Below are 24,632 nucleotides of genomic sequence, written 5' to 3'. Positions count from 1 at the left end.
TTCATTACTGTGTTTCAGGACTTCTATTCGTGATTTCATTTTATTCTTGTTCATTTGTGAAGAAGGGAAAAAAGTCTAGTTGAACTTACAAATTAGCCTAAGGAAGGGAGTGTGTGGCAGTCAGGGTTGGCTTGGTATTTTTACTTCCCAAAGGAGAAGCCACCACTTTTGGCAGAGGTCGTGGAGGCGCCTCCAAAGAGGCTTCCGGACGCTGGCGTACTCGTGTTGTTACCAAAGGAAAAGCTGCTGGTGCCCTAGATAGAATCATGGAAAAATGACTAACACAGACATGTTACGACTTTGTTGGCTGTGTTCCCGAAAAGGCCTCCGCCAGTGTTGTTCGTGCTGGTGTTCCCAAACAGACTCCCACCAGTGCTGCTCGTAGTTGTGTTCCCAAAGAGACTACCTCCAGTATTTGTGCTCGTATTGCCAAACAGACCACCAGGCTTGCTCGCTGTGTTTCCAAACAAACCGCCGCCAGTAGAGGTTGTATTGCCGAAAAGACCGCCACCAGAATTCGTGTTGTTCGTGTTGCTGAACAATCCTCCTCCTAGAGAGTGATTAGTCGTGGCACAATGGCTTATTTTACCTGTGTTGGCAGTGCTTGTAAATCCAGTGTTCGGAGGTTGGTTTTGGGCTTGTTGATTTTGAACTGATAATTGAGCTAGCGCGAGAACAGACAGATTCGATAAATCAGCGAAGGCAGATGGACCGGTCTTTTCAACGACTAAAATTTAACTTGCAGATTGGGAGTAGTATAAATGAATTACCTTTTGGCTTATTTTTATCAAGAAAAGGATCTGAAGTATCTCCTCGAACTTGTCTCCTTAAATTTTATGTTTTGTTTTAGTTCAGTCGTTGATATTACCTGTAATTGAGGTACTTCTGCTTGACTTTTTCTAACGCTGTGATTATAATTTGAACACCAGCTGCTAGGGCGATATATGTTTGGTGAATTTTTTCTAACGCCATCGGCAATTCAGATAAAGCTGAAAACAACGATGGAAGGTCGTATTTAATTGGATTCTGTACCTGTTTCGCCTCCAACAGCGAGATGAGCCTCTAACTGGTCGATTTGACTTCTGTAGATCATGAGTTTGCGCTCGAACTCGATCGCGAGATCGTGAAAGTATTTCGTGGGAAGGTGATTCTCGTATTGATGCGATGGATGGGTATCATTTGTTCTTGGATCATAAGTAAAAGGATCGAATAGAAACTTACCTTTGAGCCATTTCAATATGATTCTGCAATTCAGATGCTTTCGCGGAGATGAGACCAACTGAAGTTTCATCCTTTTGCAGGCTCGTTTTGAGCGCACGAACCATCAGTTCCAAGCTCGCTGTATTCTCCTTGATTTTCATCAACTGTCTTTGACTGAATTTGGCGACTTCAGAAGACTCCTCTTTTTCCTTTTTGATGTGGCTCTCCAACGCAGTGACGAGTGTTACAATTTCAGGATTCACGTGCTGGTCTTTGATCGGCTTTGCTGCTGGCGTGGCTGCTTTTTCGGCTTCTTTTTTGTCGTTGTATCCAGCACCGCCAAGACCGATTGGCGCCGAGGTAGTCGTTGTAGTTAGCGGAGTAGGCGCCGTTGTGGCCGCAGTGGAAGTCGCCCCGAAGCTAAGGCCACCTGGTTTTGCGCCTCCAAAAAGCGATGGAGCAGTTGTTGTTGTGCCGGAGAAGAGAGAAGGGGCAGTAGAAGTTGCTGCAGTGGAAGTTGTCGCTGTAGAAGCAGATGCACCGCCGAAAGAAAAGCCAGAAGTGCCTCCTAACGTAGCAGGAGCAGCACTTGTCGTAGCAGTGGCTCCACCGAGAGAAAAACCAGAGGCGGTGGTTTTAGGAGCTGTTGAACCGCCAAGAGAAAAACCAGAACTTGGTGCAGAAGTTGTACTTGCACCGAACGAAAGCGTCGATGCTGTTGTAGTTGCAGCTGCTGCTCCACCAAAAGAGAGAGTTGGAGCTGTCGTGGTAGGAGCAGCCGTCGAAGCTCCACCGAATGAAAATCCGCCTGTTTTTGCTGCTGGAGCGGGCGTGGAACTAGCCGCTGCGCCACCGAAAGAAAATCCTCCCGTAGAAGAAGTGGTGTTCGTCGCTGGAGTTGAACTAGCACCACCGAAAGAGAAAGAAGGAGTAGGAAGAGAACCGCCAGTCGAGCCACTGGCGGTCGTTGTCGACTTCCCAAAATTGAACATTCTAATTTTTGAAGCTTTATCAACGTTTCTTTTAGATTCGAGACATTCTACGAGAACGGAAGAAGAAGGAAAACGACACCTGAGTGGATGACAAAATGCTGCAGCTTTTAAAAATTGGTTTGATTAATCACTAAAGTAGTATCAGAAGTAAAAAATGATTCGTGGAAGTATCGAGGTTATTCTTGTATTGCACAATGTTTAAAAATGTCTTGTTAGAGTCGAGTTTGAAAACTGGAAAGAACTGTCAGAAGCTGAGGAAGTAATAAGGCAAGAAGTTTGATATCATGTTATTTCGAAGTTTATCTGTTATTTTCTTTGATAAGGGTATTAATATAAATATGTTCAATATGTACAGGTATAATTATGTTTATGGCGGCGAAGGGATATGATTTCGGTCAGAGTGGACTTTATTCGAGCATTAGCTGGGCCATGTTTTCTTTGAGAACTGATAAGGGTTCATTTATTTTGACACAAGATCTGATAAAAAATATTCCTGTGTAAGGATAAAAAATTGTAGAGATTGTAAACCCTTGCTCCATATCTTTGACGGCTTCGAAAACCTTCTTTATATTCTCGGTGTCGATTGCAACTGTAAAATGATGGTAAAGACCCAGATCATCGCGAAAGTTTCCTTGCTCGTCGGGTGTTTCTAATCTGCACTGAGCGGTGGCATAGAACAAGTCGCGGAAGAAATTCTGAATCAGTATTGTTCGCTGAACAAGGAACAAGAAAGAAACCTGAACATCTTTGACATTGAGGGGATCGCCTTTGAAGGGCGTCGCGAAGTAGTCCGTCACTTTGATTCCCTCCTTGATTTTTTCTTCGAGCAAGTCGCATTTGTTGAAGAAAATAATGATGTCTCGATCTCGGAAGGCTTTTTGCTCGAGAATATATTTGAAGACCTAAGAAAATTTTCCCGGGGAGCCAAAAAAGCGCCACTTACTTTGAGAGATTCTATCACTCTATTTGTATTTTTATCTTCAACGAGTGTCTGATCAAATTCAGATACGGCTACGAAAAAAAGAACAGTGTTGATCGAGTTTTGAAAACACTGAAACCACTTTTGTCGCTGCGTCCTTTGGCCTCCGACGTCGATGAAAGCAAATGGCACTTTTTTGATGGTCACTTCGGTTTCGGAGACGACATCGGTTCGTCTACGCGCCCATAAGATGTCAGACTAATCAAGGGGTTAGGATCGGGAAAGAGAAAGGAACTTGTACCGAGTTCGGATGATAATCATGCTGCATTATTCGCTCAATATTCTCCTCGGCCATGTAATATCTAATTGACTCGCCGAGCTGAAACTGTGACCTCATCGAGAACACCTCCTGGATCGCCTTGTCCGCCCATAATTCAAGTAGGCCAGAGCTGTAATTGGAAAATGTGGCAGGATTGAGCTCCTTGCTTTTGTCCCAATCTTGAATCTTTGCTTTATAGTTCGCATTGGATTCCTTCTCAAGAGTGATGGCAAACGACTGAACAATATGAAAACTAGCTAGGAAGAGATTCCTACCTCAAGTGCGTCGATCAGAACTTTCATGCTCCTTATAATATTCATATACACAACGGAGCGAAAATTCAACCTCTCTAGCGTTGTAAATCCATCCGCATGGACGATTCTCATCTGTTTCAAAAACGTACTCTTTCCACTTTCGCCCGTTCCAAGCAGTAGAATCCGGACTTGTTTTCTCAGTCGACTTTTTTCCTTTCGCAAAGCCTTGTCGATTTCTTCATTGCGCTTGCGAATAGCTCGTTCGTTTTCATCTTCGTGGCATGGAACAATCGACCTGAAACCTTCTCGTCTCCTTGTTTTAGCAATTAATTTCTTACCTGAGCCAGTCTGGCAGACAGGCCCAATTGATCATGAAGTGATTTATTTTCAGGACATTCTTTTCTGACTTCGATTTAGGGAAGGCCTTCTCATTTCGCAGCTCTAAATCGTGCAAAATTAAGATTTCGTGAATTGAAAGATGAATTTTTCGAATCGCCCCTAAATCATTCAATGACCTTAGTTGGGGACTTTTTGGAGGCACCTTGCGATGAAGAATAGGATGAAAAATAGCAAAAGAAAATATAAGTTTCAGGACAATAGAATAATACAGGTAGGCACAGATATTTGTGGTAATACATGGAAATAGTGGAGCACATAAGACTTGAAAACGTACGAGATAAGAAAAAATACTTTGAATCGATACAGTAATCACGAATGGTACGACAGTGGTACCACTCGCAAAAAAATTGAGTTGAAGACTTGAAAATTCTACTGGCTGTTTGTTTTTTGGCATTTACTCTTCGTATGCCGGGTTGTCCTCGCCGTCTAAGAGGTCCTGATCGGCCGCCTCTCTTTCCAAACGTCTAAAAATGTCAGTCTAATCCGCCTTCGCGCATAAAAACAAGCCAACCTCATTTTGATTTTGTTCACATTGCATTTTCCATTTCTGACTTTATCTAAAATAATCAGCGCCAGAGCAGCAATCGCAGAGACGGCCACTGAGGCAAAAAAGAATCCCTCGATTTGCTTCCAAATTTGATTCTTGGCAATCGCGCCAATAGCGATTGACACAAGAGCCAAGCCGAGATTCTGCCAGGATTGCATGAAACCATAGGCGGTTCCAAGCTGGTGTTTCTCGACAAGGAGAGAGACCATCGGCCAAAGAGATGATGCAAGCATAGAGTACCCGATGCCAATGCCGACAACACCAACCCAGGGGGTGAGGCTTGTTACATAGCCGAGAAGAAGATGACAAGAGAGAACAATCACATTCGCGAGGAAGACCCAAGACGCGTTGAAACCGACGATATCGATGATAAGACCAAAGATAGGTGCTGAAGAACAATTGAATAATATAGAACCTCGAAGAGCTTACCTAATGGAGCAGACATAATATATATAATGGAGTTCAAGGCTGCCGCTTCAGCAGGGCTTAATCCAAAGACAGACTGATAGTAAGGTAAAGCAATTGCCACGAATGGAAAGACCGAGGCATAGAACAAAACGCAAATGATAGTGACAAGCCAGAATTGCGCCGGGAATTTGAATACGTCTAAGAGCGAAACCTTCGCTTCTTCCTCCTCTTCTCCGTCTTCATTTACCTCTTTTTGCGCTTTTATAGGGTTTATCTCAAGTCCAAACCTTCACAAATATTCTCATACCTTCTCAGTCGAATATCCTCAAGGAATATATCGATATTAATCCCTTTCCTAGAGCTCCTTGTTTCTCAGCATTACGATCCATAGCAGCAATTATGGCAGTGCAAATAAATGAAAACACACAAGTACTAGCAGCGATAAGCAGCGCCATGCCAAGGGTTCGATTGCCGTACGTCATGAATTCCATGCACTTGTTGTACAGCGGCACCATGACGTTCATATTGACAGTACTTCCCACACGAGCCATCGACAGCTGGAGACCGAAGACTTAAAATAATTTCTCTATCTTTCTCTTGTAAAAAACTGTACCAAGATTGAGAGTAGAGCCAGAGAACCATCGACAAGTGTAGGTATTCTGCGCTACAGCTAGGGATTCGCCTCCAATTCCAAAAATGAAGCGTCCGACGTAGCAAAGCCAGAGGAGATCGGAGAACACCCCCGCGGCGAAAACAAATTGGCCGCAAATTACAAAGAGGGAAAAAATGCCAGCGCCCAAACGAACCCCAAAGACCTACAATTAAAAATACGTAAATTGAGGTATTACGCACTAAATTTCTCTCATTCGCTCGCTCATTGATGCGCGTACCTTATCGATGAGATAGCCGCCAACAAAAGAGAGTACCACGTTTGGCCAGGAGTACCACGAGTAGAGGCCCATATATTGGGATTCTGTCAAGCCCATGACGTTTGGATCGGTGAATTGGGAGTGTAAGGCTGCGGGATTGTCGTAACAGAAGTAGCTGCCGAAACTCAGAAGACATAGAAAGCAGCATCCGATTACTTTGTACGCCGTGCTAGAAAAGCAGCACTTTGCTCACTTGTTTTCTTTCCCGCCTTATTACCTTCTAGGATTCGTACTGCAGCAAGGTATCTCTTCCCCAACGAGCGGTTCTGTGTCTTCTGGCATTTCGATTCTATTCTCTGAAGCGTAAAAAAATGAAAAATAGATCGCCATCCATTTCTTTGAAATCAAATTTCCTGGAATGAATACTTTGAAGATGAGGGTGGGATATATATACGTTTTTCTTTTAAATATAAAAGAGTGCTTGGATAATAAAAGGAAAATTGCACGGCATGTCATAAGAAATAATCTCTCATTGTGGCTCTGTAGGTATTTGATGGGTGGTGATAGTATATTTGCACACAAATTAGTTTGAGTATTGAAGTGTGGTGAAGATAGTTTATCGGTCAAGTCATGTATAAAATAATAAAGCATAATGAGTGTAATGCGTTATCACAACAAGACGCAAAGTTATATAATCACATATAAAATATAATGAAACAAATAAAATTATTCAGCTTCTCTATCATTAGTTTTTTTCTTTCAATAGGCAAAAATCACGCTGCAAAGGTTTTCAGACGTCTCTGAAAATCAAAATATGTCTGAAATCTGGAATGGCCAAAAACAAAAAGGAAAGATCTTCCGAACAAAGATTTAGATAGATTCGAAGCTGCTAAAAGCAAATATTTCCATCTGAATAACTTGAAATCGATTGAAACTTCCATCACGGCTCAGTAAATTGGGCGATGAAAAGACTTCGCTTGAACAAGTGGAGCTTTAAAACGGTTGTAGGATGACAAGCTTTATGATTATAATTTATAAATCACTCAATGTTTTTGAATATCAAACAATAAATTCTATAATTTAACCGTTCCAATTTTTCAAATCATCATTGATCGTCAATGCGCCATTTCCAATATTCAAATTTCCGGGTGAAAAATGAGCGAATTGAGTTGGCATCTCACTGTGCCAAAACCAACTTTCTACTTCGCACTCAACTCGGAAAACGAAGCTCTCACCATTTCCGATAAGGCCGGTTTTTGGCGATTTCATGCCGCAGAGAACGGCTCCGATAGAGACGTCGGGGGAGAAGTCGGTTTTCATGAGGATGACACATGCTGGCTCATCGGCCAGTTTTCGTAAGGCTTTAAAATAAGTCAGATTTACCAGAATTGCAAATGTACCTGTTTGGTAAGCGTATCCATCAGTAGTAGTAGAAAAAATCTTTTCCAAATTTTGAACTGAAAATCGAGGAGGCAGAATTGCGAAGAGTCGCGACATGGAATTTATGGAGATAAGAGAGGAACTTGCGTGCTTTGCTTGTGCGTAAAATTCGCCGGCATGTTTTTGCGAAAGTCGAGACATTTGGGCTTCTAGTCCGTCTAAAGAGAATTCTTTCAAAAAATTGCTGTTCGAGAGGACCGAACCTGCTCTGAGATCGAGAAGCATTTTATGCCTGTTGACCAGTTGCTTGACAATAGCCATTTGCAGATTTCGTATGTCAAATCCTTTCTTCAAGATCTTTTCGACATCAGAAGGATTATCTTCGATCATTTGTAAAATCAAATCATCGTCGATTTCGTCAGGACTTCCATCAATGATCACGCATCGGCCTTGAGAGGAACAGAAATTGAGGAATGCCAGGGCAAAGCGGAATTTAACCTTTGCCCCTTCCAATAGAAGACAATCGACGAAACGGACACATGATTCGTACGACAAAGAGCAGAGGAAGAATCGCCAGTTTATTGCTTTTCTCGGGTAAAAATAAATGAAACGAAACGTTGAAAACCTCCCAAAATATGCCAAATACTAAACCAGAGCCTGAAGAAGAGATTTGAAGAAGCCACGGTTTAAGTTTGCCCTTTAGCTTGAGAAGACCAAGATCTCTTATTGTTAAATCATCAGCATCTGCCTGCGTGCTTGAACGAGCAATAGGACAGCTTTCTGATTGAATGAGATGCTCGATCATCTGCCAGATCTTTCCACGGTCATCGATGAATGTCACTAGAACACCGACGACGATGCCGATGAGTGGACAAAAGGTTATTTGAGGTTGGCTTCGATGAATTCGCGCCATCACCTCTCCGACGAGTTGTTGACCACTTTCGCTGAGCCATTCAAATCGGAATAATCTTCATCAGCGATCACCTTTAGTTAATTTTTGCTACTTACCATAAGAAAAATGATCCCTTTCCTTCTATCAAATTTCGTGCAGTTCCAAACTTCATTGAGTGCATTGTCGATGCTCTCAAATTCAACACCCAACAGTGGCTTTCCTTGAAGAATCACTCTCTTATAAAATTTTTCTTTCTCTTTCACCGCTAATGGAAGGCCCTGACGGACTTTTGCCTTGAGTTTATCTGGCTTGAGCGTTTCAAAGGGGACTTCCTGAGTCGGCTCAGCCCTCAAATCTTCGTGAAGAAAATCAGTCATTTTATTGGCATCATCATTCTAAAATTCGTCGAATAATAATTCACTGAATATTGCGAACATAATTTTGAATTAATATTTTGGAAGAACGGGTCATACAGAAATATGAAGAAAGCGAAAAGAAGGACCTGCCTTATTTGAAAAGAGTAATGAAAGAAAATGGAGCGATGAAAAAATTTTATCAGTCGGAGGTTGAAGGATTGCGAGAGTTTTCAGCAGATGTTGAGACGTCGGCAAAATGCACTTTTTCAGAAACATGGAGGACAGCGCAGGCGGATCGGGCATGTTGGAGAGTTCCTTCCAGAGTCCAGTCTTCTTCAGACGCGTTTGGGCGTAAGTATTCGATGGATTTTAGATATTTCTGAAGGAGTAAATGTTCTCCTGCTATCATAAGCCCTCCCTACCTTTCCATCGAAACCACCAACAGCATAAAGCGTATCTCCAAGAACCGCACAGCCTGCTCCTTCTCTTGGAATCTTCAGCGAACCTATCAATGTCCATTGATTTGTTTCCAAGCAATATTTCTCAGCAGACTCTGCTGGCTTCGGAGCACCTTCAAAAAGTTCCGAAATTTCTGTTTCTCATCGATTTCTCTCAAAATCGAACCTATTGGAACTGTTCCTGGAGTATCATGCCCACCCACGGCGAAAATCGAATCTTGAAAGACCGCTACGCCTGGCATTCCCCGCCGCTTGTTTAGATTCGCCATTTGCGTCCACCGGTTAAAATGCGGATCGAAGCATTCCACAGATCGTAGACATGAAGAGACGTCTCTTCCGCCGACAGCGAAAATCTTCGAATTAAAAGCTACGACACCATGCGTGCTCCGCGGCGTATTCATCGGCGCAACAAAATTCCACGAGCGAAACTGCGGATCCCATCGCTCGACCGTGTTTAAAAATGACCAGCCGTCGTTTCCTCCCACTGCGTACAAAGGGCCATCGAGCAAAACGATGCCAACGCCGTGTCTTAATCATCATTTTACGACGCTATTTATGATTGAGTAAATTTTTTATGAGAAAAATTTTACCTGTGCGTCGAAAGCGGCGGCATCGATTTCCAACTCTTCGTAGCGAAGTCATAGCACTCGACCGAATTCAAGGTTTTATATCCATCTCTTCCACCGACGACGAGCAGTTTATTGTCAATCACGGCGCTACCGAACTGAACTCTCTTGTGCTTGACGATTTGGCCGCATTCGCTCCACTGTTCGGGCGCCAGAGGGTCCAGAAGCTCAACGTTATTGATTCCTTTCTGGTTGTCCATTCCGCCGATACACATTAGATAACCTAAGCATCGTTAGGTAAACTTGATGAAAAATGTGCTCTTTTTAGAGCATCTAAATCAGGGAATATAATACAGTTTTAGATTCCTCAGAAGCTGGGGATCATTTTGACTATTCATACTTCGGGGTTTTGCTCATGCCCTGAGGGGTTTTAGGCCTTCCAAAGTCCCGAAATTTGGCCAATCTAGGTTAGGGGCTCATAACTTTTCTTCTCCCCACTTCTGGAGAAAGCCCACTAAATGAGCTTGTAGAGGAGGCTCTAACGGTTCAGAATATGTATAGAAAACCACCGGACACCCCCCATTCTAGAGCCTCTAGAAGGCCCGGAAGTTGAGGAAGTCACTGAAAAATCAGTACTTTTTTACGAAAATAGAGTAAAAGTGCAATATTTTCATCGGAAATCGTTAGAAAAACGTTTTTAATGACATTCTGACGCACAAAATTTACTCTTGGGTCATTTGAGGTCACGTGGGGTCATATTGTGAGAAAAAATTGAATTTCGTAAGAACTCTCCCCGGGAGGACCCCAGACTAAATTTTGTACGTAAGAAAGTCATTTAAATGTTTTTCTAACGATTTCCGATGAAAATATTGCACTTTTACTCCATTTTCGTAAAAAAGTACTGATTCATATAAGACATATTCTGAACCGTTAGAGCCTCCTCTACAAGCTCATATAGTTGGCTTTCTCCAGAAATGGGGAGAAGAAAAGTTATGAGCCCCTAACTCAGATTGGCCAAATTTCGGGACTTTGGAAGGCCCAAAACCCCTCAGGGCATGAGCAAAACCCCCAAGTATGAATAGTCAAAATGATCCCCAGCTTCTGAGGATTCTAAAACTGTATTATATTCCCTGATTTATAAGCTCTAAAAAGAGCTCATTTTTCATCAAGTTTACCTAAGCGTCGTTTATTCTCACAAAAAATGTTTTTTTTTCGGGTATTGTCCATGATCAAATACTATCATCATTTATGGCAAGTTACTTTAAATTTTTGTGCTTTAGCTTCGATTGAATTATTTTTGGTCCAATGGGAGTGGTTTTGTTATAATAAGACCACGTACAAGTACCTTACGTGCGATTCTGTTCGCTCAATCTAATGAACTCTGAGCTCATTCATAAGTTTCTTTAGATTTTCTTGAAAATAGAGTGCCGCGATTTGATTGCTGTCAAGAAGAATAATTGAGTTTACCTAAAGTAGACTTTCTTGAAGGCTCCTGTCTCGGATCAAGTTTTTTGGTTATATGCAGCTTCATCATGTCAATAACAATCTCATGCGCTGATGAACTTTCTCGTACGAGATGATGGGGTTCGATCGTTTCTGCAAGGAATTCGGCGGAAATGTGGCAGAGTCGCATTGTTGCGAGAAGTGCTCCTGAAAGTGATTGTATAGTAAGACTTACATTAGGAAAAGTCTAATTGTTCTAAAGAGAATATATTTATTGTTGATATCCCAATAGATTATAGTGCGGTGCAGGTTTGCAGAATCTTTGAAAAGATTCTCAAAACTTAGATTTTTCTTGGACGATTCTTAGTAAAGAGAGTCCATCTAGAAATTATACAAAAATACAATTCAATAAGGGAGTTTCCAAGATATTTTTATCCGCAAATGATGATTCAATACAATCAATATATTCTATTCGAAGGTGCACCGGTCCATACTTCCTATTTTTATCTATTCCCATCGAGTGTTCGCATCATTATAATTGGATACAATGCATTACAGTTATGAAGTTCTTAGTTCAACAACAGTCATTTTCGATCGAATTATGTTGTTTTTGCGCAAACTTTGCGACTAGATTAAAAATAACGAGAATATTCTGATCCTACTTACCAACACTTGATTTTCTCGCATCAAGATCGTGCTCTACCCACGCCGTGACAATTTGGAACACACTTTCCTCATTTGGAACAACCAAATCATCGTATTTCAACAAACGAATAACATCTTCGAGCTTTAATTCCAAAAATTCTTGTTCGCCGAGCAAATTCAATGAGTTCTTCTTGATGAAATCGAGCGATGCAGAGAACAGTTCCGGACAAGCTTGGGATTCGGCGAACTTCGCGATGCCGAGGCAATTTGAAGGGTGGAGCTGTTTTCGGAGAAATTCGCAGCAAGCAAAGACGATTTTTTCGATTTGCAGAAGACGAGCTAATTTTCGAATATAAATTCAGATCGTTCAAGAATCCGGGCTCCGTAACCTGTGAAGAGAAGCTAAGACAGGGTCCTGGAAGATGTTGAATTTATAGCCACGTAGAAAATTTCTGGCTTCGCGGTTTTTATCTATTAAACTTCTTTCAGAACCTGGTCTTAGATTTTCTACACAGGTTGCCAAGCTAAGTCCAGAAAAAATAATATAGATCAAGTGAAACAATTGTAAAATTTAATAATTGAACCTGTGATCAAAAGATCTTCGACGTTATCCTCTCTAATATCAATGTGGCTCGTGTACATATATCTGATGATCCACATCAGCGCGTCAGGATTCACCTCCTTGATCTCCACCTCATCTTGATCCTTTTCGCAGAGGTTGTGAGTGAACATGGCGGCGAAATAGGACGAAAGCGAGCTGAGCACGAGCTTGTGCGCAGCCATACGACGCTTGCCGCAAATTAAAGTTACGTCGCATAGTTGCTTGTTGCGCAAAAATTGGTCCATCATCTGCAGTGCTTCTGACGCATGGTTGTTGTTTATGAAGCCGTGATCTTCGGACATTTTCTTTTCATCCGAGTCACGATTTCTTTCAGTCTACTACACTCGTACGTAAGCAACGGTTCCAGAGTATGCTTGTTGAATTTGAAAACGAGTGAAGCGAATCTCAAGTAACAAATATTTTAGCAATCATTCGCTTCGCTCATCATCATTCTTAGGAGAAAGCGCCTTCCAATAAATAGATTTTTTTGCGATTCCATTTAGAATACTTTATTCAAGAACAGACTACATACAGAAACCATCTCGTCTCTTGAAATGCTTCATATTATCGTTCATGTTGTTTCGTAGTCCGATTCGCAGATTCATCTTTCGTTTGAACTTGGCGACTTTCTTGAACTCGTTGATTTGCGCCTGCTGATTCGAACAATCTCCATACCAACCAATCGCTCTGAAAGTCGCCTCATTTTCCTATCTTTTCCCCTCTTTTTACCTGTATTTATTAATCTGATTAGCTCTCTTGCTCGGAACGAGCGCCATTCTTGGATCGAAACTCTGCTTGTAATATCTCCACAAGCTTCTGTGTCCGATAACGCTTCCATCTGCCAAAACCAACTCTCCAACAACATTTTCATCTGTATTCTGCTCTTCTTCCAAGTCCGAATCTTCGAAATCGTAGAAATCTGAGTACTCCAGCGCCTTTTCTCCATTCATTTCCAAACTCGTGTGGCCCATTTCTACAAAACTCTGTTATTTCCGAATTCTTTTATCCTCTCTTACTAATCATGTGATCCCGAACAGCTTGAAGCGAGTAAAACGCTTTCCCTTTCTCGTTGCAAGTCATACAAATATTGCCAACGCCGATCTTTCTTCCCAAATATCGCATCAGCCCTTTTTTGTCCTCGAGATCTTCCGCCATCGGGATGAAAAAGCCGTAGTGAAGATTCATGTATTTCAAATTGGCGTCGATATTTTTCGAAATATGGCCGGAGAAGAGACATTCGTTGACTGGAATTTCGCGCTGGTGCTTTCCATCTTCGATGCACACGACGGGCTCTTTGGTGATTTCGTCTTCTTCGAGGACTTCTTCAAAATCTTCATCATCCCCGTCCGACATGTCTTCCCATTCTTCATCATCCTCGGCTGCGTCGAGCTCCGCAGAACGTTCCATAAACCAACGGTATCTTTGGATAAAATATTCAAAGGCTCTTCCCCTCAAAAATTATCTTACCTTGGGTTGTCCCCATTTTTCCATTTTGATTCAAGAACTTCTTCTGTCTCCATCTCTTCTTCCTTTTTCTTTAATTTTTTGGCTTTCTTTTCCTTGTGATGATTTTTCTTTTTCTCCTTTGTGTCCAACTTCGCCTTGTCTGCATCTGCCACAGCTTTTCGTTGCTCAAAGTCGTCAAGGGTCAGTGGAGGAAGGGCTGCTACTTTTCGTTTGAGATTGTAGCAGTGCCACTCTGACTAGAAATGAGGTAAACAGGGAGGAGAAAGAAGGATATCGGTACCTGGTAGTGACTTTTGTGCTCACCGATTGTGAGGAATTGCACGCGACAACCATTGCATGTGAATCCCATTTTCACTGAATGAATTAAATTACAGGTAGTCAATGCTTGAACATTATTAAGATCATAATATGTGATTGATAGATTGCTGATCATTGCTATAGATAGATGTCGAAACGGCGTAACATATGATCTTAGATTTGATGAGTTCATTTTATTGATATTCACAGTTTTCAGAGACAAGTATTTGTATTAAAAAAGGAATCATTCTCTGCCAAGTCGAATGAACAAGAAATATTACTCCATCATCAATGATACGATGTGCTGTTGGCTCATTTTATGGAGATATCAGTAGTAGAAAGAAAATGTTCTCATCTCTGGTTATTGTACGTGAGTGACCATAAATGCCACTACGTGATGAATCATCAATGGAAATGTGGCGAGAATGGAAATCTTCAATTTGTCCTTGCTGTCCGATTGGGCGCTGCCTTGCGCTTATCCGCGCGCTGATTGGCTCATCCCGCAGCGGGGCCATGAAGACCCAGCTCACACACTCGCTCATTCTTTTTTCGGAATTTCCAACTTCCCCTCTGGGATCTTCGAACGGGAAAGAACGAACTCCCAAAAAGAAAAAAGTTCAATGAGTGATTGATTAGGAGATATTTCATCGCTCGTCAGAAATTACCGAAATTAGAAGAAGAAATCAATGGAAATTGGAGATTTATGCATTATGGCAAGCAGAAGAGATCAACTCATTTTCAGATAATAAACAATTGCAATAGAATAAGAGATGTTCATAAGCAAAAATAATAAAAATGCCACCAATCTCTATAATTGATAATCTTCTATCTTGCACAATACATTCTTGTCAGATAATTTGTCTTAGCGACCCGCTTTTTTCAAATTCTTGTCTATAAGACGCGTTTTCTTTATTGACTTTTTTTAACCTCCATTTCAATTGAGAATTTCGCGGATTTGAAACAGCCAAATATCTGTTTTTGGTGACCGACTCTTTTACACCAGATTTTACACCTAGCTTTTAGTGTGCCACTATCATTTTCTTCAGTACTCGACATTAATTCGTGATTTTGTTGCAGAATTCTAATTTTTCATTAATTTCATTGGCTCCCAGTGGTAATTGATTCCCCCTTGTCTATTCCAGTTCAAGGAAAAGCAACAGTTGACCTCAAACAACCCCGATTTTTTAGATTGAAAGTTATGTGATCGGGCGTCAATTTCGACAATCGAGAACAAAGAAAACTATGATCAACTGTTAAGGCTGGTTATCCAAGGAAAAAAAAGACTCTGGAAATGGGAACTGTACTGGATAACCGTAGAACAGAATATTTTCTTAATCTCTGCACCATCTCCATCACGTGACGGACATGAGGGCTAGAGAAATACAAATGATGCTCGAAAGGGCCGTCAACACCACGGAAAATCATCGAGATCAGTACACGGTAAGAATTAAGGATATAGCTAGGGTCCGCACGCAAAAATCGACCACCTGAAATCTCTTGATTTTCAAAAAACGGCAACGATAGGATGATAGAGCAACTCAAACTGAATATTTTTCATATTGAAAGTTTTTCACCACCACTGACTTTTCTGCCGGAAATGATCAGGTTTAACACCGGAAATCGGTACTTTTTCACGTTTCTGGCCGGCTCACCTTGATCTCATCGTGATAAGATATTGATAAGGGGCTCAAAAGAAAGCTCGTCGTCTGAGCTTTCTCTTGGTACCAAAAAAGTAGTCACTTAGTTGAAATTTTTGGCGCTAGAAGCGATTGAAGGTGGTCAGGGAGCCCAAAAATTGCTCGAAATCACCGGAACTAGCCGGTTTCGCTCTAAAACCTCATGTAAACCCTTACATATGGATATCTTTCGATAGGATTTTTCTCTTTTGACAAAATATTGACCGGTTAAGAGCTCAACCAACCGGTTCTCAAGCCAAAACCAGCCGGTTTCTCTCTAAAACCACGTGTTTTCTATTAGATATGGATATCTATCGAAAGGTTTTTCTTTTTTGAGTACAAATTAACCGGTTCGAAGCCGGCTAAAAGATCAACTTTGGTCGAGTTCGGCCGGAGGACCTCCCTGGTGGAAGACCATCCGCTGGAAGACCAGTATTTAAAATTTTTAATATATGGCTATGCTCGGTCAACATATGGCCACTTATGGTCAACATTGGTCAAGTTTGGCCGGAGGACCCTCGGAGGACCTTCCTGGTGGAAGAACATCAGCTGGAAGACCAAAATTAAAAAATGAAATAAAATGCCTTGCTGGGCTAAGAATCAACACTTTCGGCCAGCTTTGGTCACATTTTGCCGGAGGACCCCCGGAGGACCCCTTCTGTCGGAAGCCAATCTACTGGAAGACCATTATTTAAAAAAATTAAAATCAATTACAGTGGGTTGCGCAGGTAGTTGCCCCCAAAAGAGCGGGTGAAGGGTCAACCAATCCTGCAATCACTTTGAGCGAGTCTAGAAAGAAACAATAGAAAAAGCGCGGGCAAAGGGGCAACCAAAGCTGCAATCGCAAAGGGGCAACCAACTGCGCAACCCACTGTACAGTCAACTCAGTGATTAAAGGGGCATCGCAGACCAACTTTGTGGCCACATAATTAAGTGAGTGACAAGAAAAAGCCGTCAAGAAGAGAAGGGAACGCCCATTAATTCGACCCGAAGGCAACGCCACGCCAAGGTATCCTTTTGAATCAGGGTCAGGGCAAAGCCGACCCGAAGGGGAGGCAACGCCCGATCATTCTTTTCAATCAGAGTAAGGGCGAAGCCGACCCGAAGGGGAGGCCAAGCCCGTTTATTCCATTCAATCAGAGTCAAGGCGAAGCCGACCCGAAGGGGAGGCCAAGCACGTTCATTCTATTCAATCAGAGTCAGGGTGAAGCCGAACCGAAGGGGAGGCCACGTCCGTCTATTCTTTTCAATCAAGGTCAGGGCGAAGCCGACCCGAAGGGGAGGCCACGCCCGTTCATTCTTTTCAATGAGCGTCAGGGCGAAGCCGACCCGAAAGGGAGGCAACGCCCGATCATTCTATTCAATCAGAGTAAGGGCGAAGCCGACCCGAAGGGGAGGCCATGCTCATTTATTCCATTCAATCAGAGTCTGGGCGAAGCCGACCCGAAAGGGAGGCCACGCCCGTTCATTCTTTTCAATCAGGGTCAGGGCGAAGCCGACTCGAAGGGGAGGCCACGCCCGTTCATTCCATTCAAGCAGAGTCAGGGCGGAACCGACCGGAAGGGGATGCAACGCACGTTCATTTTATTCAATCAGAGTCAGGGTGAAGCCGAACCGAAGGGGAGGCCACGCCCGTTCATTATTTTCAATCAGAGTCAGGGCGAAGCCGACCCGAAGGGGAGGCCACGCCCGTGTATTCTTTTCAATTAGGGTCAGGGCGAAGCCGACCCGAAGGGAAGGCCACGCCCGTTTGTTCCATTCAATCAGAGTCAGGGCGAAGCCGACCCGAAAGGGAGGCCACGCCCGTTTATTCCATTCAAGCAGAGTCAGGGCGAAGCTGATCCAAAGGGAAGGCCAGTGCCGTCTTTTCACTTCAGTTTTGATCGGGGCCAAGCCGACCCGAAGGGGAAGCCAGCCCCGTCTATTCAATTTAGTGTGGATCGGGGCAAAGCAAATCCGAAGTGGGGGCCAGTTTCGTCTTTTTAATTCAGTCTTAATTAGGGCCAAGCCGACCGGAAGGGGAGGACGGCCCGGTGTTCAAGTCTTGATCGTCACCAGTGTAAAATGGCTTTTTTTTATGCGGAATACTGCAGGTGGATTGCATTTATTTCTTATTAATGCATATTATAATTGCATATTCGTTTCTATATTTCGTTGTATGGCAACTTTAGACGAAGGAATAAACTTGTTAAAAAAATATTTGGTTTTAATTTATTTCAAAATTTTAAGGGCTCTATGCGTAATTGAAAATAGGCGAAAATGGCGATTTTGCTCGGGCTAGGTTAGAATATGGCACCGAAGCTCCTCGAGCACTCGAAAAAAAATATTTTTTGGGAGATGGCAACTTTAGAACAGCGTTCGATCTTTCTACCGATATAAATTTTATCCTTCAACTTTCCCAAATTTCTGTGGGCGCTGTTCAAAAAGTGCCAAGATCGCAAAAAGCAGGGACTACATCCTTAAGACATTCCTATTTGATTTAAGTGATTTTTAATGATAAAAACACTTGAGAAAAGCTTGAAAAAACCTAAAAATTATCAGAAATAGCATCATTTGGGCACAATTCTGATGCAAAATTTTTAAATTTTGAAAAAGCGGCCAAATTTTGGGTTAATTTTAGGTTCCAAAAAAAGGTGGATTTTGACATAAAGCGGCCAAATTATGGGTCGGCAATTTTTGGGTTTACACTGTAACATAAAGATGATCAAGAGCGAGTAAAGCGCTCGCGCTGAGTGTTGTTCGGGGTTGTAAGAATCAAGAAGTGATTTAACGCCTTTCGTTGGAATTTTCACGCGCTGAGTCATGGAAAAAGACTTTCTCTCTGATTGGGCAGTGTCCCGATCAAGACTGAATTAAATTTATCGGGATGGCCTAACTTTCGGGTCAGCTTCGCTCCGATCAAGACCGTATTGAATAAACGTGGCTCGCCTCCCTTTCGTGTCGGCTTTGCCCCGATCCAGACTAAGACGAACAGACGGGGCCTTCGGGTCGGCTCCGCCCTGACTCTGATTAGATAGAATGAACGGGCGTGGCCTCCCCTTCGGGTCGGCTCCGTCCCGACTCTGATTGAATGGAATGAGCCAGCGTAGCCTCCCAATCGGGTCGGTTTTGCCCTGACCCTGATTGAAAAGAATGTACGGGCTTGGCCTCCCCTTCGGGTCGGCTTTGCCCTGACCCTGATTGAAAAGGATGAACGGGCTTGGCCTCCCCTTCGGGTCGGCTTCGCCCTGACCCTGATTGAAAAGAATGAACGGGCGTGGCCTCCCCCTTCGGGTCGGCTTCGCCCTGACCCTGATTGTAATGAATGAACGGGCGTGGCCTCCCCTTCGCGTCGGCTTCGCCCTGACCTCGATTGAAAATAATGAACTGCGTGGCATACTCTTCGGGTCCGCTCCGCCCTGACTCTGCTTGAATGGAATGAACGGCGTGGCCTCTCCTTCGGGTCGGTTTCGCCCTGACTCTGATTGAATGGAATAAACGGGCGTGGCCTCCCCTTCGGGTCGGCTTCGCCCTGGCCCTGATTAAAAGAATGAACGGGCGCTGCCTCCCTTTCGGGTCGGCTTCGCCCTGACCTTGATTATAAAGAATGAACGGGCGTGGCCTCCCTTTCGGGTCGGCTTCGCCCTGACTCTGATTGAATGGAATAAACGGGCGTGGCCTCCCCTTCGGGTCGGCTTCGCCCTTAGTCTGATTCAAAAGGATACCTTGGCGTGGCCTTACCTTCGGGTCGAATTAATGGGCGTTCACTTCTCTTTTTGACGGCTTTTTCTTGTCACTCACTTAATTATATGGCCACAAAGTTGGTCTGCGATGCCCCTTTAATCACTGAGTTGACTGTTATTGATTTTAATTTTTTTAAATAATGGTCTTCCAGTAGATTGGCTTCCGACAGAAGGGGTCCTCCGGGGGTCCTCCGGCAAAATGTGACCAAAGCTGGCCGAAAGTGTTGATTCTTAGCCCAGCAAGGCATTTTATTTCATTTTTTAATTTTGGTCTTCCAGCTGATGTTCTTCCACCAGGAAGGTCCTCCGAGGGTCCTCCGGCCAAACTTGACCAATGTTGACCATAAGTGGCCATATGTTGACCGAGCATAGCCATATATTAAAAATTTTAAATACTGGTCTTCCAGCGGATGGTCTTCCACCAGAGAGGTCCTCCGGCCGAAACCGGCTGGTTTTGGCTTGAGAACCGGTTGGTTGAGCTCTTAACCGGTCAATATTTTGTCAAAAGAGAAAAATCCTATCGAAAGATATCCATATGTAAGGGTTTACATGAGGTTTTAGAGCGAAACCGGCTAGTTCCGGTGATTTCGAGCAATTTTTGGGCTCCCTGAGCACCTTCAATCGCTTCTAGCGCCAAAAATTTCAACTAAGTGACTACTTTTTTTTGGTACCAATAGAAAGCTCAGACGACGAGCTTTCTTTTGAGCCCCTTATCAATATCTTATCACGATGAGATCAAGGTGAGCCGGCCAGAAACGTGAAAAAGTACCGATTTCCGGTGTTAAACCTGATCATTTCCGGCAGAAAAGTCAGTGGTGGTGAAAAACTTTCAATGTGAAAAATATTCAGTTTGAGTTGCTCTATCATCCTATCGTTGCCGTTTTTTGAAAAAATTGAGCGCACTGATCCGACCCTTTTTTGCGTGCGGTCCCTAGATATAGCCTGTAAAATTCAACTTTCGTAGCGGCTAAACGCGAAGTCGGATCTTTTTCATTTCAAGTGCAATCCTACCTAAAAATGGACGGAGAATTCAATTTTGGTACTTTTTTAAAAAATTTTACTTGAATTTTTCTCTCTAGAGCGATTTGAAATCTTACGATCGCGATTCCTCGAAAATTTTTCACTAAATCGGTCGAGTTTTTCCGATAGATAGGTTCTTTAGACCTTTATCTACAAAATTGACGGTTTAGTTTTCTCTAAATCCGAAAGAAACCGATTTTACAGCCATTTCCATGAGGCTAACTCAGCGCGCAGAAGCTATGAAAAGCGCTGCGCTCGGTGCTCGCTCTCTCGCCTCCTATTTTCCGGGAGAGCGTGCGTCTTTTTTCGAGCGCTCTGATTGGCTACACGCGATAAAGCGCGCAGGGAAGAAAAGCAAGAGCAAGAAAGAGGAGAATACTAGAATGAAAATATGACCGAGTTTGAGAATTTTATTCCCTCAATTTTTTAGCTTAGCATTATGACAACAGAGAACACGGTTTAGTTTTAGCGAATTAGTGGAAAAATTTTGAGAAATCGCGATCGTAAGATTTCAAGTCGCTCTACAGAGAAAAATTTAGGTGAAAATTTTAAAAAATATACCAGAATTGAGTTTTTTGTGCATTTTTAGGTAGGATTGCTTTTGAAATGAAAAAGATCCGACCTCGCGTTTAGCCGCTACGAAAGTTGAATTTTACAGGCTATATCCTTAATGAGCATGTTGTTGAGGTAGAAGATGAGCGAAGCGAATCCCAGCATTCTAGATTGAAAATTATTACAGTCGACTCTGGCAATTACGAGCCTTTTTTTGTCGGGAATTTCGTGAAATACTCGTAATTCTCCGAGTTGGAAAATTTTGCTCGATTTTCTCTCGATTTCATTTTTAAGGACCCCCCATCAAGAATTGCGAAAATGGGCCTCCTTGGAGCTAGTATTTCTCCGAAGCTATCTTATTTACACCCTTAATTTAATTGGAACTCGAATTTAACACTCGACTACAACCGCTTCCCTTATGATGATCCCGAAAATCACGGTTGTTCAAAAAATCTAGTTCTACCTCCTCAATGATATACAGGCCGTTAAAGATCAGGTTGATAGGATCAAGCTTTTTCAGGGATTTAAGCTGAGGGAAACCCTTAATTTTTTTCAGGAGAGAGCTAAGGCTCTAAGCTACCACCGCACCCCTTTGGAAAGTTTTTTGTCAACGAAAAATTTAAATAATATTCAGAGACTTTCATAAAAAAAAATAATGCAAATTTTCAATCTGTTGAAGCTGCTTTAAAACCATCTGAAGAGCCGGAGACTCTTAAGCCAAAGATTTAACCCGGTAACAGGCGCGTGGCCGTCTCACGGCCACGCGTGGAAATGAGTAGCCAATCGCATGCCCGGATCCATGTTTTCACTCAATCACAGACAGGCAAAAGCGTAGGCAAAATCGACCACCCTGTTAGCGGGTTAAGGGTGTCAACAACGATTCTGGTCATATTTGTAACAATAGTTTGAGTTACTTCCTGATTCGCTTTTGATTCGTTTTTCCTCTCATTTGTTTTATTGAACCCTAATCTACAAAGTAAATTTGACGAAATTTTGAAATACTAATCCCATAATCCCCACCGCGGCTTCAAAGAAACTCCATATGTAGGATTTCGCCAAACTTGTAACATTAGTTTAGGTACTTTCCCGTAATTCAATTTCAATTATTTTTTCACGATATGAAAGCTTAAACAATTTTGTACAAAGTAAATTTGAGGGATTTCTGAAAACTTCACTGCATGCATCTTTTTGTATGCATTATCTTGAAGTAAGATTTATCCAAATTTTGAAGTCGATTCTAGTGCAGTTTCTGCAGATCGATTTTTTTCATTTTCGCAGAGATCATTGTTTGATCCCTTCACAATCTCCCGAAGCGCAAAGATTGGGTACTGATTAATCCCTTTATCCCCTTTTCCGGCGCTAAAGTGCAGGTCTTTGCGACTTTTGCCGCACTGTTTGACCTTGAAAAACTTGCCTGATCTTATCGATATGGGTATCATTGAAAAGGAAATTTTTAAGCTTTCAGAAAATATACTGTTTGATATATAAAAAGGAAAGTTGAAAAATGGCCTTTCTAATAGTGCATTTTTACTGAGCGCTAATGCATTAGCGCGCCTATAGAATGTTGCGTATCTCCTGACCCAGATGAGATATTCCAGATCTAAAAAAAGATTTGGAATCCTCAAAGGCTGAATAAAAAGATATTAATTGGTCGAATCATAAGACAGACCCTTATTGGATCGTTGTTGACACCCTTAATGATTAAAATCAAGCATTCTCAATTTTTTCGAAAAAAATTAGTTTCGGTCGATGATCCCTCGTTTTCAAAATTGGCGGGTTTTTGTCAAAATACTCGTAATTCTGCTACTCGTAATTGCCAGAGTCGACTGTATTCAGATTTTCAGCAAGAAATTTTCGCTGCGCTCATTTTTGACCTCAACAATGCATTTTCCGCTTTATGAGTACTTTCCTTAAAAATTCTCTTTCAGATCAAGGACCGAGTAGCTGTAGAGAACGCGATCGACGCTTTAGAAAAGGCTGAAATCGACCTGAAGACGCTGATCCAGCTCAGAATTGGGCAATTGGTGAACAACGTCCGCCGCAAGTTGAAGAAAGATGACAGTGATTGTGAGCGATTGAAGAAGAGTCGATTTTCGAATCTGACTCTTTCTCTTTTTAGTAAAAAAGCGAATGCGCAGCCTTGTCCAGAAGTGGCAGAAAGTGATGATGGGTCAGGACGACGGAACGAATGGAACGATCGCTACTGACCAGAACCAGGCGCCGCCGTCCGCCGCACAGGAAGTAAAATACTCAGCAAGTTAATCTCACAGGCTAACGGGCACACTCTTGAGCAGGCGAGGAAAAGGGAAGAGGAGTTGAGAATGCGGCTCATGAAGAGCAACTCGCCAGTGATGCCAAACGGAAAGGCGACGAATGGAAATGGAAACGTGATTCTTGAAAATGGGGACTCTGCGAACATCGTTCAGGAATAGTTCCTCATTTAGGAGATAAGCTACAAAATTTTAAGCGAAGGCTTTTTGCTTGCAGATCTTTCTGTAGCGAAGATTCTCTTCAATCTGCCTCGTTATTTTGCATATTTATTCGAGATGAGAAACTTTGCAACAGAAAAAGAAAACTTCGGCGAAGCGAAAAGCCAAAAAGCGAACCGACGAGCTGAAAGACGAAAGCATAAAATCCTCCCCTCGCGGGTCGCCGACGAATGGCTCGCGCTCGCGGAGTCCGATGATCAACTTGCCGCTGCTCGACACGGTGGATCGCGATTCCACTGGCGGCGGGCGGCTGACCCCGCACGACTCGGCTCCCAGCTCGCCGGTGCGAAAGCGTCCCAAGTCCCGCTCCAACACTCCTAACTTATCAAACCTATCAAACTTATCCAAACTCGAGTATTCTGAATCAAACTCAACCCCGTCGTCAACGCCGCCAGAAATTACTTCTAGTCATCCGCACCAGCCACCGAGTATAGCTAGAGTGGAGGATGAGGCGAGGGTGCCTTCTACTGCCAATCCTAGCTCGAATTCAAAGCAAAACTCAAATGAGGTAAGCTCCCCTCAACCCGTTCTCTTCTCACCTTTTCCAGTCAACCACGCCGCAGTTCTCCGACCAGCCACGTTTTATCCCTTCTGTGAGTATATCCGATAATGACCCTCCGCCCAAAACAGATGATGACACATCCGCACCGCAAGAAGAGGATGTCGAAAAAGCGGCCAACGGTACGTCTCCTAAATACGAAACCCATTCTTATATCAATTTTAGAGGATACAGAATGGGCAGGCGTGTCCGGCGTCCGAGACATACAAGGGAATTTCCACAGGTGGCACGATGAGATTTCACTTGAGCCCGAAGGCACCGAGGAATGGTTACTTATTGAAATGAATCTATATGCCAACTTATCAATATTGAGTAGGGTCATTTTCAAGTCCAAATACTCGTTTTTTTGTCTGTGAGAATTTGACCTAGATTCTTGCTGACTCTCATAAAACGCAGGTCTTCAAATCCGTAACCATAAAAAAGCCCTTCCTTCACATCATGCCTTACGTGGACCTAGACTTAAACCTGCTCTAATCTTCATCTCCTGTCTAGCTCAATCGAAGTTTTATTAAAAGCTATTATCAATTATCGCAAAAAAAAACGCAACTCAACAGCAATTTTTAGCCGATCTTGATTTCCGATGTCCAAGTCGGCTAAATTTA

At 42.8% G+C, this 24,632-nt stretch overlaps 7 protein-coding genes across 7 annotated transcripts; 1 reads left to right on the top strand and 6 right to left on the bottom strand.

Annotated features, from left to right (window-relative positions):
* Positions 1 to 21: 21 nt before the first annotated feature.
* On the bottom strand, positions 22 to 2,192 carry LOC145695431 (uncharacterized). The gene is made up of 7 exons (XM_081772416.1): positions 1,222 to 2,192; positions 1,033 to 1,184; positions 869 to 989; positions 771 to 826; positions 590 to 727; positions 297 to 550; positions 22 to 254 (listed from the first exon to the last, which is right to left on the bottom strand). Exons 1-7 carry the CDS (start codon positions 2,190 to 2,192, stop codon positions 141 to 143), a joined length of 1,806 nt encoding a protein of 601 aa, XP_081628542.1. The 3' UTR covers positions 22 to 140.
* A 168-nt stretch (positions 2,193 to 2,360) lies between these two features.
* On the bottom strand, positions 2,361 to 4,121 carry LOC145695434 (guanine nucleotide-binding protein subunit alpha-12-like). Its single transcript, XM_081772418.1, has 7 exons — positions 4,023 to 4,121; positions 3,706 to 3,979; positions 3,413 to 3,667; positions 3,136 to 3,369; positions 2,930 to 3,094; positions 2,729 to 2,887; positions 2,361 to 2,638 (listed from the first exon to the last, which is right to left on the bottom strand). The coding sequence occupies exons 1-7, from the start codon at positions 4,055 to 4,057 to the stop codon at positions 2,600 to 2,602; spliced, it is 1,161 nt and encodes a 386-aa protein (XP_081628544.1). The 5' UTR covers positions 4,058 to 4,121; the 3' UTR covers positions 2,361 to 2,599.
* Positions 4,122 to 4,146: 25 nt separating this feature from the next.
* On the bottom strand, positions 4,147 to 6,558 carry LOC145695444 (lysosomal dipeptide transporter MFSD1-like). Its single transcript, XM_081772430.1, has 7 exons — positions 6,185 to 6,558; positions 5,929 to 6,136; positions 5,652 to 5,853; positions 5,401 to 5,609; positions 5,060 to 5,285; positions 4,595 to 5,018; positions 4,147 to 4,547 (listed from the first exon to the last, which is right to left on the bottom strand). Exons 1-7 carry the CDS (start codon positions 6,556 to 6,558, stop codon positions 4,478 to 4,480), a joined length of 1,713 nt encoding a protein of 570 aa, XP_081628556.1. The 3' UTR covers positions 4,147 to 4,477.
* LOC145695439 (TBC1 domain family member 24-like) lies at positions 6,292 to 8,277 on the bottom strand. Its single transcript, XM_081772425.1, has 4 exons — positions 7,945 to 8,277; positions 7,551 to 7,871; positions 7,308 to 7,505; positions 6,292 to 7,268 (listed from the first exon to the last, which is right to left on the bottom strand). The coding sequence occupies exons 1-4, from the start codon at positions 8,198 to 8,200 to the stop codon at positions 6,988 to 6,990; spliced, it is 1,056 nt and encodes a 351-aa protein (XP_081628551.1). The 5' UTR covers positions 8,201 to 8,277; the 3' UTR covers positions 6,292 to 6,987.
* A 327-nt stretch (positions 8,278 to 8,604) lies between these two features.
* Positions 8,605 to 12,680, bottom strand: LOC145695428 (kelch-like protein 5). Its single transcript, XM_081772412.1, has 6 exons — positions 12,232 to 12,680; positions 11,669 to 11,986; positions 11,027 to 11,209; positions 9,584 to 9,842; positions 8,958 to 9,521; positions 8,605 to 8,914 (listed from the first exon to the last, which is right to left on the bottom strand). Exons 1-5 carry the CDS (start codon positions 12,548 to 12,550, stop codon positions 9,044 to 9,046), a joined length of 1,557 nt encoding a protein of 518 aa, XP_081628538.1. The 5' UTR covers positions 12,551 to 12,680; the 3' UTR covers positions 8,605 to 8,914; positions 8,958 to 9,043.
* A 61-nt stretch (positions 12,681 to 12,741) lies between these two features.
* LOC145695430 (cytoplasmic 60S subunit biogenesis factor ZNF622-like) lies at positions 12,742 to 14,114 on the bottom strand. Its single transcript, XM_081772415.1, has 5 exons — positions 13,996 to 14,114; positions 13,716 to 13,951; positions 13,265 to 13,668; positions 12,978 to 13,221; positions 12,742 to 12,935 (listed from the first exon to the last, which is right to left on the bottom strand). The coding sequence occupies exons 1-5, from the start codon at positions 14,062 to 14,064 to the stop codon at positions 12,773 to 12,775; spliced, it is 1,116 nt and encodes a 371-aa protein (XP_081628541.1). The 5' UTR covers positions 14,065 to 14,114; the 3' UTR covers positions 12,742 to 12,772.
* Positions 14,115 to 15,163: 1,049 nt separating this feature from the next.
* On the top strand, positions 15,164 to 24,604 carry LOC145712098 (uncharacterized). Its single transcript, XM_081789784.1, has 9 exons — positions 15,164 to 15,270; positions 15,335 to 15,452; positions 22,911 to 23,049; positions 23,102 to 23,223; positions 23,277 to 23,408; positions 23,548 to 23,979; positions 24,020 to 24,152; positions 24,196 to 24,298; positions 24,595 to 24,604. The coding sequence occupies exons 2-9, from the start codon at positions 15,378 to 15,380 to the stop codon at positions 24,602 to 24,604; spliced, it is 1,146 nt and encodes a 381-aa protein (XP_081645910.1). The 5' UTR covers positions 15,164 to 15,270; positions 15,335 to 15,377.
* The last annotated feature ends 28 nt before the right edge of the window (positions 24,605 to 24,632 follow it).

Source organism: Oikopleura dioica, chromosome 1 (assembly GCF_907165135.1).
Source record: "Oikopleura dioica chromosome 1, OKI2018_I68_1.0, whole genome shotgun sequence".
In the NCBI taxonomy this organism is placed as follows: domain Eukaryota; kingdom Metazoa; phylum Chordata; class Appendicularia; order Copelata; family Oikopleuridae; genus Oikopleura; species Oikopleura dioica.
This window is presented reverse-complemented; position numbering and strand designations above follow the sequence as displayed.

Bases quoted from the DNA above. Each gene is read 5' to 3' on its own strand.
- LOC145695431 (XM_081772416.1), bottom strand. From the start codon at position 2,192: ATGTTCAATTTTGGGAAGTCGACAACGACCGCCAGTGGCTCGACTGGC. The intron at 728-770 runs GTAATTCATTTA...GTTAAATTTTAG, and splicing joins TGATAAAAATAAGCCAAAAG to TCGTTGAAAAGACCGGTCCA. The intron at 255-296 runs GTAACATGTCTG...GATTCTATCTAG, and splicing joins GGAACACAGCCAACAAAGTC to GGCACCAGCAGCTTTTCCTT.
- LOC145695434 (XM_081772418.1), bottom strand. From the start codon at position 4,057: ATGATCAATTGGGCCTGTCTGCCAGACTGGCTCAG. The intron at 3,370-3,412 runs GTACAAGTTCCT...CCCCTTGATTAG, and splicing joins ATGATTATCATCCGAACTCG to TCTGACATCTTATGGGCGCG. The intron at 2,639-2,728 runs GAGCAAGGGTTT...GAACCCTTATCA, and splicing joins TCGAAGCCGTCAAAGATATG to GTTCTCAAAGAAAACATGGC.
- LOC145695444 (XM_081772430.1), bottom strand. From the start codon at position 6,558: ATGCTTTATTATTTTATACATGACTTGACCGATAAACTATCTTCACCA. The intron at 5,286-5,400 runs GCTCTAGGAAAG...GCGCAAAAAGAG, and splicing joins GTAATGCTGAGAAACAAGGA to GTAAATGAAGACGGAGAAGA. The intron at 4,548-4,594 runs GTTGGCTTGTTT...TGACATTTTTAG, and splicing joins GTGAACAAAATCAAAATGAG to ACGTTTGGAAAGAGAGGCGG.
- LOC145695439 (XM_081772425.1), bottom strand. From the start codon at position 8,200: ATGGCGCGAATTCATCGAAGCCAACCTCAAATAACCTTTTGTCCACTC. The intron at 7,872-7,944 runs GCTCTGGTTTAG...ACCCGAGAAAAG, and splicing joins TCTTCAAATCTCTTCTTCAG to CAATAAACTGGCGATTCTTC. The intron at 7,269-7,307 runs GTACATTTGCAA...CTTATTTTAAAG, and splicing joins TGGATACGCTTACCAAACAG to CCTTACGAAAACTGGCCGAT.
- LOC145695428 (XM_081772412.1), bottom strand. From the start codon at position 12,550: ATGTCCGAAGATCACGGCTTCATAAACAACAACCATGCGTCAGAAGCA. The intron at 11,987-12,231 runs GTTCAATTATTA...TTCGAAAATTAG, and splicing joins CGAAGATCTTTTGATCACAG to CTCGTCTTCTGCAAATCGAA. The intron at 11,210-11,668 runs GTAAGTAGGATC...AATCACTTTCAG, and splicing joins TGCGAGAAAATCAAGTGTTG to GAGCACTTCTCGCAACAATG.
- LOC145695430 (XM_081772415.1), bottom strand. From the start codon at position 14,064: ATGGGATTCACATGCAATGGTTGTCGCGTGCAATTCCTCACAATCGGT. The intron at 13,669-13,715 runs GTAAGATAATTT...TTTTATCCAAAG, and splicing joins AAAAATGGGGACAACCCAAG to ATACCGTTGGTTTATGGAAC. The intron at 12,936-12,977 runs GTAAAAAGAGGG...GGCGACTTTCAG, and splicing joins AATCAGATTAATAAATACAG to AGCGATTGGTTGGTATGGAG.
- LOC145712098 (XM_081789784.1), top strand. From the start codon at position 15,378: ATGAGGGCTAGAGAAATACAAATGATGCTCGAAAGGGCCGTCAACACC. The intron at 23,224-23,276 runs GTAAAATACTCA...ACTCTTGAGCAG, and splicing joins CGCCGTCCGCCGCACAGGAA to GCGAGGAAAAGGGAAGAGGA. The intron at 23,980-24,019 runs GTAAGCTCCCCT...CACCTTTTCCAG, and splicing joins CAAAGCAAAACTCAAATGAG to TCAACCACGCCGCAGTTCTC.